Source organism: Chiloscyllium plagiosum, chromosome 17 (genome assembly GCF_004010195.1).
Source record: "Chiloscyllium plagiosum isolate BGI_BamShark_2017 chromosome 17, ASM401019v2, whole genome shotgun sequence".
NCBI lineage: Eukaryota > Metazoa > Chordata > Chondrichthyes > Orectolobiformes > Hemiscylliidae > Chiloscyllium > Chiloscyllium plagiosum.
In genome coordinates this window covers 14,401,982-14,418,724 of record NC_057726.1, presented here as the reverse complement: position 1 = coordinate 14,418,724, position 16,743 = coordinate 14,401,982, and the positions used below count along the sequence as shown (strand labels likewise).

General features: G+C 39.3%; 1 protein-coding gene across 10 annotated transcripts in view; it reads left to right on the top strand.

The window, feature by feature from the left end:
* The window catches only part of wwox (WW domain containing oxidoreductase), a 946,567-nt gene that overhangs the window by 65,836 nt on the left and 863,988 nt on the right, over positions 1–16,743 (top strand). For all 10 annotated transcript variants that reach the window (XM_043706559.1, XM_043706563.1, XM_043706566.1 and 7 more), the window contains exon 5: positions 11,446–11,552. In XM_043706559.1, the coding sequence (XP_043562494.1) occupies positions 11,446–11,552 (107 nt within the window). The remainder of the gene's footprint in view (positions 1–11,445; positions 11,553–16,743) is intronic.

The following is a 16,743-nucleotide window of genomic DNA, read 5'->3' as shown; positions in this document are numbered from 1 at the left end:
ACTAGCACTCCCAGATCCCTTTGTGCTTTGGCTTTACGAATTTTCTCACCGTTTAGAAAGTAGTCCATGCTTGTATTCTTTTTTCCAAAGTGCAAGACCTCGCATTTGCTCACATTGAATTCCATCAGCCATTTTTTCCTGCACTCTTCCAAACTGTCTAGATCTTTCTGCAGCCTCCCCACTTCCTCAGTACTACCTGCCTGTCCACCTAACTACTCCACTATCCCTGTAACCCTGCATTTACCATCGTCAGTCCACCTAAACTGCACATCTTTGGACTGTGGGGAGAAACTGAGCACCGACCCAGACACTGGAAGAATGTGCAAACTCCACATAGCCAGTCAACTAAGGGTGGAATCGAACTCAGGTCCTTGACGCAGAGACAGCAGTGTTAACCATTGAGCTACCGTGCCACCCCAATACATGAACAACATACTTTCTAAATAGTGGGAACTTAGAAACAGTGCAAAGAGACTTATAGGTATAGAAGCATAGATCATTAAAATATAATCAGGAAGTGTAGAAAACAATTGAAAATACTTCTGCTGGTTGGGGAATCTGGGACAAGGGGTATATTCTAAAAGTTAGACTTTTCAGGAGTGAAATTTGGAAATTCTTCAACAAAGGATGAGAAGTAGTTTAGGGCTGTCTTCTGTAAATAGTATTTAAAGCAAGATCAAATGTTAATCTTAAAACTAAGATCGGTAAGATTTTTTTAACCACTGTTAATAAAGAATATCCATATCTGGCATTAGGCCGCAGTATAGCAATGGTTTTGTTTAATGGTGGAACAGGATTAAGGGGCAAAATGTGCTCCATCGTTTCCTGTGACTCTGAGACTCTTTAGTTCATTTGATAATTCACCTGCAATTCTTTGTTTCATGTTTCATTTATTTTAAAATAATTGGTCCAGTGCTATATTGAAATGGACGTCAAATGTACAGGTGATTTTTTTATTATACAATTATGTTAAATTCTTAACACTGACTTAAAAATGTTTATTATCCAGATACAGATGGTAAAACATTTATAATGCCAGCTAAAATGAGTGTGTTTGAAAAAATTAAGTCTAAACTTTTATTTTTACCATACATGTTCCCACTCTAGGGAATATTTTGTAGTGAATTGAAAATGGAAGAATATCATGGTTTCATTAGGAATAATGTTTTACTTACCAGCTAAGCACTTTGGCTAATTATTGAAAAAGAAATCAGCCAAGGGCCATAAGATGCTGACCTTTTCCATTTGTTTCTAAGCCAACTGAGTTGCATAAGCAGCATGGTGAAAATTGGAGGAGTTTCAGCAAACTTAGCTCTGACAAAGCATTCAAGTAAAGGCAGTTTAAACACTTCAATTATCCTTTTTATGTTAAATGGAGGGTGGTAAATTTCTTTATAAATTGTTATCTGGAAGAATTCATTATTTTGTTAGGTTATATTCCTATGGTGCATTGCTTTATGAGCCTGATATCAAGTGAATATTAAAGATAAAAGACATTTGACCCAATTGTCTGCTCCATCCATAACCTGTGTCTGAATATTTAATGATGGATGTCATTTAATCCTCACCTGCAAACCCCTCCTACAAAGACGATTCTATTATTTTCCTTGCCTAAAAAAGTATTTATCATTTCCGTTAATCCCTTTATAATCCTAAATTTCTTCAGCTGTTATTGATCGATTTCCTTATTTCAGAATTTATCTCTGAAATTAACCATTTTCATGAGAGGACTGATTTCCTGTTGGTCGTGTGTGAACTCCAGGCTTCAACAAAGACCATGATTTTTAAAATCGATTTTGGGAGAGGGTTGCATGCTGTTGGGTTCATAGTAGTAAAAGCATGCTAAAAGATTGTAAGGCAGAGATATTATCCCAAATGGACACTGGATTACACTAAGGTAATTTACTTCTACCTACCTCACATTCATCGTTCCTCCTTCTGACTGAGTGTACCTTTCAAATGGGCTAATAGTTTGGTTTAATGCTATCAATTGATATTTGGCCCTGAGAGAACTTGAGAAATATGGATCCCACTCCTAACTCCTAGTACCATCTATCCTCTGAAGAGTACAGTTTCTCAAGCATTTCAGAAGCGATTTTCAAATTGAGTTAATGAATATGTTTAAAAACTCCTTTCTATTGTCGTCATAGTTTCTTTAGACTGTTGAGTAGAGTCTAAAGCTTAAAGACGGTTCTTTCGTACAAGCGCCAAAGTTCTTGTCAGGCATTCCAAATGTTGGCAGCCTTGTTTTGAGTGAGTGAGAAAAAAAAGTAATTTTAGCTGTCATTTAAAGCTGTAGTACATTTGGGTATGTGCTGCAGTCACAATTAATGGCCACCCTGTGAATGCAGTTTGAAAACTAAAATATGCACTACTTCAAAGGATTTGTTAGTAATAAAATCAAGCTTTTTAATTGTTTATGAAACCCATTTCTACATGGAGATTTTTGATATTTTTACTTTTGACTGTTTAATTGTACAACACCGCAACTAAAATACGAGCATTTGTTGCTAAACTGATCTTGTAGCTGATAACATAGAATTCCATGAATGTTTGTGCTGGACATCAAGGGGCAAATCCAAATCTCCACTGAAATACTGTTGCTAGACCAGGTTACAGGTGTTTAATTCACTCTTTCTTATCACCTCTGGCACACTGCTGAGCGTGCCAGGTGAACGGGCAAAAAACTAGGAAATGGAATTCATTTTTCACTAACCTCAAAGTTATCTCCGGTTGGTAACGCTGTCTGAGGTGCAAAGACTATTATTTAAATTGAAAGACACTCCAACAAATAATGCAGTGCAGGAGGATATGGTGCTCTCGTACATGAGCACAAAATGTTTGCTTGCATTGTAGCAAGTTATTTAGAATACAAATAGAATTTTAGCCTTTATTGCTAGGGTTTGGAGTTTAAAAACAAGGAGCTCCTGTGTACAGGATGTTGGTGAGGTTGTACCTGGGGACTGCATACAGTTTTCGTCCCCATATTTAAATCCCGGATAGACAGGCATTGGAGACTGTTCAAAAGAGATTCAGTAGGCTGATTCCTGAACTTGTCAAGCATAGCTAAACACATTATGCCTTGTGCAGCCTTTTCCAACCTTTGGTGTCTAGTTTTAAAGTAGAGAAGTATTAGCTGAGAGTCTATAGCACATTGGAGTATAAGAACTTAGAAATAGGATAAAGAGTAGGCCATTTGGTCCCTCAAGCCTGCCCAGCATGCAGACACCCTTGTTGATCTGCCATTCATTGTAAGAATGAGGAGTAATCACATTGTAACATTGCCAGAATATTTGGCAGAAGTGGGTACTGCAGATGCTGGAGATTAGAGTCAAGATTAGAGTGGTACTGGAAAAGCACAACAGGTCAGGCAACATCCAAGGAGCAGGAAAATTGATGTTTCAGGTTCCTGATGAAGAGCTTTTGCCCGAATCGTCGATTTTCCTGCTCCTCGGATGCTGCCTGACCTGCTGTGCTTTTCCAGCACCACTCTAATCTTGCCAGAATAGATGTTGAGAAGATGTTTCTAACAGTAGATAAATCTCAAGCCAGAGGGCATAGTAACAGAATACTGGGAGGCTGAGATGGAAAGGAATTTCATTACTGCAAGTATTTAAGGCGGGGTCAAGAGGTTGAGAGCTTTGAAGAGCTGGCACAAAAGAGAAGTTGAGGCCTGGGGCAGATCAGCCATGATCTCGTTGTATGCTGGGACAGGCTTGAGGGGCCAAATAGCCTACTCCTGCTCCTATTTCTTATGTTTTTATACTTCAATGTGTTTTGGACTTCTAAGTAATACTTTTCTATCTTAAAACTGGACATCAAAGGCTGGAAAAAATGGCTGTAGAATGGTGATCTGAGCTCTGTTGTGTATTGGAAAATGCTCCCCTTTCTCAAAAAGAGAATAAAAGGAGCTTGTCAGACTATGTGAATCAATGCTCCTTCCTGAAACAGAACCAATAGTGTGTTATCAAAATGAATGAATGAATCATTTAAAAATAAAGACACTGACTACCTCAAATTCTTTGGTGTTAATAAACAACATAGGATGTTCGGGATCAAAGTTGCCAATCCAGTCCAGTACTGAGCGAGTGTCATATTGTTCAAGATGCCACCTTTTGGATAAGGCATTAACTGAAGATCTATCTGCAAGAAGAGCAAGGAATTATCCAAATTGCCTGGCCAATGTATATCCCACCACCAGCGCCACTAAGCATATTATCTGGTAATTATCACAGCTTTGTTGATAAGAAATTGAAGTGTGCAAATTGGCTCCTGTGTTTCTGTATTCCTAGATTTCAACAGTAAGCTGTCCAATAGGCTGTTTCATTAAGCTGTGAAGTGCTTTGAGGTGCCTGGTGGTTGTGACAGCATTATATAAATAAAAATTTCAGAATCTTCTTTCGGTTCAAAGATTTTTCGTTTGAAAATACCTGTACTTCGTTCACATACACAGCAGCCAGGAGCTGTTTATCCCATTAGTGTCGGTTGAATTAGAAACACAGTTTTTTACTCTGATTGTCTCAGTGCAATCACGTGGCACAAGATCAGAACAGTTGCAAAGCCTGCACTGCTTTCCTTCGATATGAAACTTAAGTTGAAAGTTAAGTTTGTAACCCAAAACTAAACTGACTGCAGAACAAAATGATGTTAAACTAACCTGCTCAATTTTTTTCTGCTACATGCTACATTTCATTCTACATTGGCACTGCAGCTAGTGTAAATGTAAATCCATCTTTCCATATTGTTGTTGATCATATTATTGAACTGTACTTCACACTCAGAAGTAAAATGCTGTGGATGCTGGAAGTCTGAAACAAACACAGAATGCTGGAGAAACTCAGCAGCATCTGTGGAGAGAGAAACTGAGCTCATGTCTTGAGTCAGATATGACTCTTCTTCAGTTCTGGTTGAGGACCTCTAGCATTCAGAGCACTGACTTCAATGGATTGGATGTATTAATCTGTTTGGCAATGAAGGAGTTGGATTTACACAGACATTACATTATAGTATATTCAATAGACGGAATATTTACAGCAATGAGCCACCTGGACCCTGGTGAGAAAGTTGGAAAAATCATATGAGCTGGTAAATGAGCAACTTCTAGATGTTATAACATAGAACAGTATAGTACAGTACAGGCCTTTCAGCCTACAATGTTGTGACGAGCATTTATCTTAATCTGAGATCAACCTAACCTACACACCCCTCAATTTACTACCGTCCATGTGCTTGTCCAGCAGTCGCTTAAATGTCCCTAATGTCTCTGTCTCTACTACCACTGCTGGCAGGTGAGAGTAAGAAGTCTCATTTTCCTATCAAGTGCTGAACATCAAGATGAAATTCTCACTAATGAGTGGCGAGAGGCCTACTTGAGTCACGGAGTCATCCAGCATGGAAACAGATCCTTTGGTCCAACCAATCCATGCTGACCATAATCCCAAACTAAACTAATCGCACCTGCCTGCACCTGGCCCATATTACTCCAAACCTTTCCTATTTATGGACTTGTCCAAATATCTTTTCAATGTTGTAACAGTACCCACACCCTGTGGAAGTTCATTCCACATACGAGCCACTTAGTGTAAAAATGTTGTGTCTCATTTTTAAAAAAATCTTTCTCCTCTCACCTTAAAAATATGCCGCGAAGTCTTGAAATCCTCAACCCCATGAAACAACACCTGCTATTCAACCTATCCGTACCCTTCATGATTTTATAAACCTGTATAAGGTTACCCCTCAAACTCCTACTCTCCTGTGAGAAAAGGTTCACCCTATCCAGCCTCTTCTTATAACTCAAACTGTCAATTTCTGGCAACATCCTGGTAAATCTTTTCTGACCCTCTCGAGCTTAATAATATCCTTCTTATAATAGAAGAGGCTTCACCAGCGTCCAGTACATCTCCAACATAATGTCTAAACTCCTGAGCAATGCAGGCAAGCATGCTCAATGCCTTCTTAATCACCCTATCTACATGTGATGCATACTTATATATGTGAACCCCTTGGTGTTTCTGTTCTATAGCACTATCCCAGATCCTACATTTAATGGTATAAGTTCCGCCCTTGTTTATTTTACCAAAATTTAATACCTCGTATTTATCCAAATTAAACTCCATCCTCCACTTCTTAGCCCATTTACCCAGTTGATCAAGATCTCACTGTAATCTTAGATATCCTTCTTCACTCTCCACTAAATCACCAATTTTGATGTCATCTGCAAATTTACTAACCATGCGCTCTGTATTTTCATCTGAATCATTTATGTGGATGACAAACAAAAGTAGACCCAGCACCTGTGGAACACCACTGACCAGAGGCCTCCTGTCTGAAAAACAACCCTCCATCTCCACTCTCTGTCTCCTGCTGTTAAGCCAATTTTGTGTCCAATTGGCAAGCTCATCCTGAATCCCATGTGATGACGTGAATTAAATATTAAACGATAACATCTAATTATTTCCTAATTTCATGTCATTAATATGCAATTTTCCATTCTCCCACCCGTTGGATGGAAACCAGATGCCAACAGTTCCCAATATGAAAGTTAAAACAGTTACCTGTCAACTCCAACTTGCTGCTTTCTCTTCAGGTCCGCTGTCTTGGACAGCAGTCACCAGAGTTTGAGGGCACACTTCACGGGCAGTGAGTGCGCATGTTCCCTGTTCATGGACCTGGGCATCAGACTCGTACCAACCTCACTGCAGTCTCGTGGCACTTCAGTTCTGCACTTTGGAGTGCATTTGCACCTGCCAGGCCACTATTTGTACAGGGACAGGCACCTAATTCAAGGGTTGGGCAAGAATCCGTTTCAAGGTTACTCGTTTGTTTTGTTTCTCATCGCATCCCTGTTTTGCCTACCTTGCATTGTCTTGCCTATTTGTGCTTTGCTTCCTCAGCCAAAGTTTAAATGCTCACAGTGTGTGTGTATTGACTTGACCTTTAGCACAAACTCAAAGCCAAGAGGCTTGTCATAGTTTCCAGCAGTGATCAGTCAAAGGGGTGGCACATTGCTGTCTGACACTGTATACCAATCCCACACTTGCCCTATGTGCTAGCCATGTACATGGCAAACACACTGCATGTGCTTCAACCAAATGGCTATGTCTCAAAGTCTAAGGAGGGTAGTTCACAGTCAAGTCAAGGGAAGCACCCTCCACTCAGGGGATTCCTAAACACAGTAAGTCAACGCCAGCTGAAATTAAAAGAGAAAGTGCTGAAGAAACACAGCAGGTCTGACAGCATCTATGAAGAGAAGCAGAGTTAACATTTTGAGTCTGGTGTGCCTCCTCTTGAGGGAAGTGCCTGATATTTGGCTGTCAGCAGATTGAGCACACACAGTTGGTTGCTTTGGGTAGTCAGGGAGTCAGTATCAGGGAGGGCTTGTATGATTCCTCCTCTGACTGGGTGCCCATTGACACCACCCTGACTCCTTCTTGGTAAGGGGGCACCTGGGATAAGGTCATGCTCACTCATCCCTCTGTTGCCTTGCTCTTGGTGCTGAGCCACCCATGACTGGAGAGATGGAATGCAAATCTGTGCACATATCCGGGAGGCACTAAGACTGCTGGACCTGACTCTCCATGACAGCAGCCAAACGAACAGTGGAAGCAGCCAGCAACTTACATGTCTGAGGCAGCAGAGGAGAAACAACATCTGTGCAGTCCCATAACATCTGTGTCAATTTTCCAAGTGCCTCAGACAAACCTACTTGATGGCCCTACACTTGCTTGTGTACTTCTGTGAAGTTCTGCTCCTGACTCTAATTTATCTAAAATACTATCCAGGTGTCAGTATCTGAGCTGATGGACGGTGTAGGAAGCAGCCTTGCCAGCGCTTCTCCTGAAAGGTGTCTGGCTTCTTCCTCAGAGGTGGAGGTGGAGATGTCCTGTGGGACTTGGGGGTTTTCATTTTATTTTTGAATTTTTCTCCATTATTTAGAATTGATTATTCTGCATGCAAAAATGAGTTCAAAGAAAACTTTAAATGTACAATCTTGAAGTGGAAGTACACAAATATGTTTGATTTCAGCCCATAAGCCATGAATAAGATCATATTCTTCCAACTGCATTTATTAATAAGATATATATTTCACTTGTCTGCTGTTTTAATTGATTCTGAATTTTGCTTAAAAGCAAAATTGTTGACTTTGTGGCCATACTCACTCTTCCAAAACTTGTCAGGGGCCTTGTAATTACGAGCACTTCTTCCAGTTGTTTTACAACTTGAGCGTGCCAACCTGTGAAGATATCAGAGTGCTGTGAATGTTCAAAGACACCACACATTTATTTTTCATCACACAAAGAAACATGCTGGAAGGGAGTGATCCTTTGCCTGCGCGGAAATCGGCCGATTTATTTCTGTGCTGATGCTGCTTACAGGCCATCCACTGTTGTCCAACTTTGGAGATTTGCCAGTTTAGAATAATTGTTTTTTGTTCTGTTGTATCACAATTTTATTCTTGAGTTGGTCATCCAGAAAAAATGCAACAATGAATTGGTTGCCTTTTGCAATGTTTATCAACTAACTTATCATTTGCTACTCTACCTGATATACGCAGAATATCAGTGGTCTATCATTTTGCACTCAGTGGAAAGAGTGTTCAGTGTTTTAAACCCAAGGTATTTTAATATACATGATGCATAAAGCCTTTATGCTATTGTAACATTACTGACAGATTAAGAGAAACAGACTGTGCACAATGTTTTTTTCTCTTTTGAGGACAACTGTTTGACACTTGACTATGCAGTAATAACAGAATTAGAATTTTACCTATTTTCACTTGAATATTCTAGAGGTCTATAATTTGATCTTTTAAATTGTGAAGTCCTACCAAATATGTGGGTTGTACTATCTATGAAGTGTAATACTTGAGCAGTTGATGTTGATGATAGTTGCTCGCCAATTTGAAATTTGAGGAAGAACACACTGATAATTCCAGTTAAAGCATTGTGATACCTTTTCATGAATACATTTACTCTACCTTAACAACAGTGGTCAACTTTTATGGAAAGGTGTGGCTGGTTTGCGATTTTGAACTGTGAAAGCTCACCACCACCTTCTCAAGGGCAACTAGGGATATAAATGCTGGCTAACCAGTGTTTTCCACATCCCATGAATGAATTTTTAAAAATTATAGCTCCGATAATAGCAATTAAATGGATGTAACATGTTTATTAAATTAATTCATTCTGCAAGGGCACTTTTAACTATAATTAAAACATTTCCTAAATCATCAAATTCATTGTCATTCGTATCCGATGCAGAGTTCTTCAGATTAATATTGATTCTGTTTGATGAGAGCACTGTTGCATAGGTCACATTGTGAATCAGATTTAGTTATTTTGGTTTCAAAATCGTCCCTCCACAAGATATCATCATCCTGTCCGTCCATTGAATGTGCATTCCACCTTGCTCAATGTTGCCCTCTCATGCATAATGTCTAATAACAGTTCAGTTTGATGCAGATTTATGTATTTAATAGTTTCACTTTATTAAAGTTGTCAAATCAAAAATGAAATATTCCCTAGATTGAGCATGCTTGCCCACTATTTTGAGATAGAATCTTCTGAGCCGCCGTATCTATTTAAGTTGTTGTATTCTATTTCCAAAATCTTCCCAACTGCTCTGTGGGCCAATATTGTGTTAATTACTGGACCTTTCAGCACCTTTCCTTGTGTAAAAGATTTCTTTGGTTGTTGTATAAAGAAGGCACAATAATTGATGCACTTGTATGGCAGTATTTACTGTCCTTGCACTGGTGTTAAACTGCAATTGATGACATCAAGATTATATTCCCATAAACGTTGAGCATCTAGAGTACATAATCAATATGCTTTGCTTGCAACAGGTAAAGGTGTGATGAGAGGTGTGTGTGTGTGTATATATATAATATATATATATATATATATATAATATCAATGGTTTTTCAACATCCCAGATCAACTGAAGTATCGATTGAACCAGACATGTTCATTTGAAGTTGGGGAGAAACAGATTGTAACGATTAGATTAGATTAGATTACTTACAGTGTGGAAACAGGCCCTTCGGCCCAACAAGTCCACACCAACCCGCCAAAGCGCAACCCACCCATTCACCTACATTTACGCCTTTTCCTAACACTACGGGCAATTTAGCATGGCCAATTCACCTAACCTGCACATCTTTGGACTGTGGGAGGAAACCGGAGTACCCGGAGGAAACCCACGCAGACACGGGGAGAATGTGCAAACTCCACACAGTCAGTCGCCTGAGTCGGGAATTGAACCCGGGTTTCTGGCGCTGTGAGGCAGCAGTGCTAACCACTGTGCCACCGTGTGATTGGGTATGCTTATTGTGTTAGCATAACCAGGAGGAATAATCTATGTAGTGATTCCCATTGTTACATATGTCTTGAATTGTCTGAGCAGAAGTTCATAGTTGGATTTTTTAAAAAGACTATTAATCTGAATGCAATCTGAAACCAGAAGCTAACTTGAAACCATTATTGGCTCATTAAATGGAAAACTGGATCAAATATCCATTGAATTGTTCTGGATCACAGCCATGTCACTTGCACTGGCTTTTATATCTTGAGTGGATTCTAAGACATTTTTTAATGATTCTGTGCCACATAAACCCTGGTTGAACTGAACTGTTAGGAGACATTGCGCATGTTGGGCTGAATAATTTTGGGATGACTTCCAAGGTACTGAAAGGCAATTTTTCCCTAATTTCAATTGGACTGGGAAGATATGAGCGAAACATTGAAAATAAGCAGCCACTGCTGAACTTTCTGAAGACTGCATTTAAGCTGTAGCAAATTATTACTGTGAGAGTTGGCTAGTTTTTGGCAGGAATTTGCTCTCATTTGCCATAAAATGACTGAAAAGATATCTGGAAAGATTGCACAGCTGGCAGTCAGTAGTATAGAAATAAATAGTACTGAAGCACATCTCATTTATTAGAAGGTTTATAATAACTTGTGGGTGAGTTTTCATGTCTGGTATTATCCCTTAGGGTATTGTATTTCCTTTGCAAATGGGAACCAATGCTGCAACATTAAGGAAATTAAAATCATAAATTCAAAATAAGCAGAATAAAAGGTGGGAAGTGTAGCACGTGCACTAATTTTATGACAAACATTGTACTTGTATGAGATAATCATGATCACTAATTTTGAAATAATTGACATATGCCCACTGATTTTCATAGAAACTTACTCAGTCAGCTTGTATGGTAACATTTTTGCAATTAGACATTGTTATTGGTAAAAGTTACCTGGCAGATCATTCTACAGCTGGTAAGTTGCACGACAGGGCCTTCATGTAGTCACTGCCTTGTGATTGTGCAACTCCATACAAACCTTCTAAAGTTGTTGCTTATCCAAGAAGAGATGATTGAAAATCTGGGAACTGGATTTTCTCCCACCCAACCACATATGTAAGCAATAATGATGTTTTTCTTGGTAGGTTTTGAGACGTCACGCTCTTTAGCTTTGCACGGAGCACATGTTGTCCTTGCCTGCAGAAATCGAGCTCGAGGCAATGTGGCCATACAAAAGATACTGGACGAATGGGTGAGTGTTTCCACCTTCATTACACTAAGTTAATCCATATCCACTAATAAGTCTGTTAGTAAATTTTACTACTTTGGACTAAAGCTTGACGCTAAGATATGAGGATTCAAACTAGCTGTCCAACAGGAACTTTGGTTTGATAATAGTATCCATAATTCTAGGATATCTAGGTTTTCCTCGGGGGAAATTTGTATGGTACAGTTGCAATAAAAATAAAAGTCACTATGCAGCCGCTTTTCTTTGCAGTACCTTTTGCTGCAGTTTTGTAAACATTTTCATTAGATTGCCAATTTAAAGAGAGTACTATTGTTTCTCGGGGAGATGTGACTACTGTGCATCTGGTCCTATAGTTCTCATGGTCATTTTTGCTTCCAAGTACAAGGCGTGATTCCATGATCTACACTGTCTGTGCGGAAGGAATGCTTGCAAATGAGTTTGGAGTATTGTTGTACTGGTTTTATCCTTTGTCCCATGCAAGCATCACTCTCCACTGACACTGCAGAACTACTCCAGCTACACAATAGAAGGATCACAATAGAAAACACCAAGACCCAGGCAAATATAGAACTGTATTAACTGAATACAATGTAAAATTTAAAATTCAAGAAGAAATATATTAATAAGAAACATGCTATGTGTAAAGACTTTTTTTGTGTGTAGAATACAGTATTTCTATATTTCAAATTGGCAAAATGTATCACAAATCATTTTCACATTGTTTACATTCAAACAAGACTCTCAGTTGCAAAAATGAGCTGTTTGGACATTGTGTTTTCACCGTTTGTTGAAGCATTAGACTCTAGCAATATTTGAGTGTTATTCCAGAGGTGGTGTAATTTTTGTTTCTGATAATTCTGTATTAGGTAAAATTATACACAAAAGTGATGTTTTTCTGACAAATGGCGTCAATAACTAACAGATGTCAGAAGGAGGAATATTTGAAAATATTTTGGTATTCCACCATAGCTTCTTTCCTCTCTGTAAGTTACAAAGAATGCAATGTGACCATTGTTCAAGAAGCTTTAACACTGAAACCTCTTCATTATATGGAAAAAACAACAGAACAGAATGTTACTGCATATTGTCAGTGCAGCAGCATTTTAGCATCCCTGAGCTTGTTGATTATAGGTAGTTACTAAATAATACATTCTTAGCTAATTGGGACAACAAATGTAAACTCTAAAATCATATTGTTATTATGCAATGGAGTGCTCTTGTCTGTTGCAATTTGCTATACAAAAGACCGACGAAAAGTAGGAAGAGACACTAATGGGACAGTGCTCTAATATAACTTACATTCCTTCAGGATTGAGTTTTCCTCGGGGGAAATTTGTATGATACAGTTGCAATAAAAATAAAAGTCACTATGCAGCCGCTTTTCTTTGCAGTGCCTATTGCTGCAGTTTTGTAAACATTTTCATTAGATTGCCAATTTAAAGAGAGTACTATTGTTTCTCGGGGAGATGCGACTACTGTGCATCTGGTCCTATAGAGCTCCAGGGATCTCAGCACCAAAAGGTATTCAGACTTGCTCTGTGAGTGCTTGCCTTGTGGCCACATTGCTGTCAATACTGCCTTTTGACAAAAAGAGCTTGTATTTTATGAAAATAATCATAACGGAAATGATATTAAGGTAGGAAAATACATTTGGATGTACCTCACACATAGAAATATATTTGAATCATAACTACCGTTGGTTGTTTCTCCAATGAAAATTAAGTTCAACTGAAGAGTTTTAAGTTGTGTTATAAGAAAGTTCACTTTAACCTTCTGCATGCCCATCTCATTAAATTAAAATTTCTTCCTTTGTGAATCCAAAGCTAAGGGACTTGAGTTATGAAAATTTAATCCAAATCTACATCTTGGCCCTCAATGGTGCGAGGTCCAAGATGGGGTGAGTTGATGCACCAATGCACCAGAATCTACTGATCTGCAATTTATTTTGAATAATGAATTGAATTGCTTTCTTCCACACTCTTCTGAAGCAGCCTGCACCTGCTGCTGGGACCACATGTTGGCATTTGTTCCCAGCAATTTCCGTATTCTTTAAGCTGCCAGAGACACCCAAGGGAATCGGTTATTATTCCATAATTTACCTATTTTTGATACTCCCCCTCATGGATTTGCTTGGAAATTCAGGGATTGAAGGGAGGAAATTGAACCTGCAAGCTACCAATGCTGCCTTTTTCATTGCAATTTCTGATACTTGGTGACATTTTTATGAAATCCTAAACCGAAATATGTGGGCTCAATATCACCTGTGTAGAGTCACCCAGCACCTTGAAAAACAACTTCAGAAAATGCACAGCCTAATTATTTTCTGCTTTCAACCAGAGTTATAGAGACCTGGAATTATTAACCTTTTCAATCAAAACAGGTTGTTTGTTACTTAGCTGTAATGCAAGAACATTTATAAATCAATTAGGTTTGCATCAGTATAATTTAATTGTAATTACAGAAATGTGTTTCAAGCTGAATAAACATGTTAACAATTACTCAATTTCTTAGGAAACTACACATGTATGGCACATTTGTGGTAATGATGAGGCGCAGTAACAAAGAGATAAGAATATGATGTTGATTTGTCAAGTGTTACTCATTTAATTCCAATGACAGTGAAATTCTGTTTGTCATGACATCTTACAATATTACACCCAAAGGATTGCAGTGTTCATGAAGGCAGTTTCACCAACTTCTCAAGGACAATTAGAGATGGGCAATAAATGCTGGCCCAGCCAGTGACATCGACATCCCGTAAGCAAATAATTACAAAAGAAATTAGAATGACAGACATGTGGAGCAGAGACAAGGTTCAAATTCAATTGCAATAAGTAACCTCTGGCTTACAGTGTTCTGGATGACAGATACCTACTTCTATTCACTTTAATGCAGATTTACACTGCACTTTATTTAAGTTCAATGTTTCTTTCTTATATACATATATGTGCTGCAGTTGAACAATCAGACACAGGCCAGCATTCACATGTATTCCTTCTCTCTCTGCCTTTACCATACTTCTGCCGTTGTGCTGGCTGGTAGCCATGAACAGGACTTAGTTTAAATTAGATTAGATTAGATTCCCTACAGTGTGGAAACAGGCCCTTCGGCCCAACAAGTCCACACCGACCCTCCAAAGAGTAACCCACTCCCCTCTGATGAATGCATCTAACACCTGTGGACAATTTAGCATGGCCAATTCCCCTGACCTGCACATCTTTGGAATGTGGTAGGAAACCGGAGTACCTGGAGGAAACTCATGCAGACACGGGGAGAATGTGCAAACTCCACACAAACAGTCGCCCAAGGCTGGAATCGAACCTGGGACCCTGGCACAGTGAGGCATCAGTGCTAACCACTCAGCCACCGTGCCGCCCCACTGCAATCACTGGAAAGGACAAAGGTTGTTCTGTCTCTCCATCACAGAGGATCATGTGTCTTTGCACTTCTTTCTGAAAAGGTAGTTGAAGCAGAGTCTGCAGATATGGTGTTAGAAAATGGGACTTGCATGAACATAATTGGCTGTAAACTCAATTATTCTATGAAAATAGTCTGTAAAAATATTACTGAAGTATGAAGAGCATATCCTAGATATGAGCTATGTGGTATCCTGGGATAACTTTGTTGTTAGTGTTTGTTCAGTTGTTCGCTTTGTTGAAATATCTTAAGCAGTGAAGGTGGAATGTACCTAAAGTAAAGCAAAGAGCTGCAAATGCTGGAGATCTGAAGCAAACAAAAACAGAAATTGCTGGAGAAATTTGGCAGGTTTGGCAACGTGCAGAGAGAAAACAGAGTTAACGTTTCGAATCCAGTGATGCTTCAGATCTTCTTGCTTTATGACATGGCAGTGGGTTGACCATCCCTCATAAAGCAGTGATGTGAGAACTACATTATAAAACAAACTCCATGCTTTCTGTGAGTGAGCCTACTGAATGTTGAGCTTGCTTCTGGCTGGCAACAGGTGATTTCATCAACTAACATGTTGCGTTGAAGAGGATACTCCCAAGAAAACAGAATTTCTGAATAGACTAATGGAGCGCATTTGTTTGCTGGGATAGTGATGTCTTGGCATTTGTGGTGGGGATAGATTAGTACAGAATCTCTGTCCTTTTCAAAGTCATTGTAAAGCTGACATCTTCTGAGGCTTGGGAAAACAACCAATAAGCAGCTTTTAATATAGATTGCTGTATAAAGGCAGTGGCATCAAATAGGGTTCACTCAGACGATATTGTTTGAACTTTTGTATGAGGCCTGAGGCTTTACAGATTGAGGAGCTTGCTTTTGTCCTGAACCAAACATGCGATCCCGTGTCAGGACTTTGAGTCTATCCAAGAACACAACTGTGAAGCAGATTATAAAAAAAACCTGGAATCATTATGCAGTCTTACTTGGCACTGGTGGTGACAGGAAAGGGATGTGATGATGTCATTGGCACAGATCTTCTGAGGTGCGGCATACATCATTGGATTGAGGCCACCATTATTGACTCAGATCTGCAGGAAGAGCAGAATATGTAGATATCTTTAATTTTCAATGAATGGTCATTGTCCCAAGACTTATACACTTAATGGTAAAGTCTTAGGGAATGTTGCTGAACAAAGAGACCTCGGAGTGCAGGTTCATAGCTCATTGAAAGTGGAGTCGTAGGTAGATAGGATAGTGAAGAAGGCGTTTGGTATGCTTTCCTTTATTGGTCAGAGTTAAAAATCACACAACACCAGGTTACAGTCCAACAGGTTTAATTGGAAGCACACTAGCTTTCAGAGCTCGATCGAGCCCTCCACAATCACCTGATGAAGGAGCGTCGCTCCGAAAGCTAGTGTGCTTCCAATTAAGCCTGTTAGACTATAACCCGGTGTTGTGTGATTTTTAACTTTGTACACCCCAGCCCAACACTGGCATCTCCGAATCATGACTTATTGGTCAGAGTATTGAGTACAGGAGTTGGAAGATCATGTTGCGGCCGTACAGGACATTGGTTAGGCCACTGTTGGAATATTGCGTGCAATTCTGATCTCCTTCCCATCGGAAAGATGTTGTGAAACTTGGAAGGGTTCAGAAAAGATTTACAAAGATGTTGCCAGTGTTGTAGGATTTGAGCTTAGGGAGAGGCTGAACAGGCTGGAACTGTTTTCCTTGGAGCATTGGAGGCTGAGAGGTGACGTTATAGAGGTTTACAAAATTATGAGGGGCA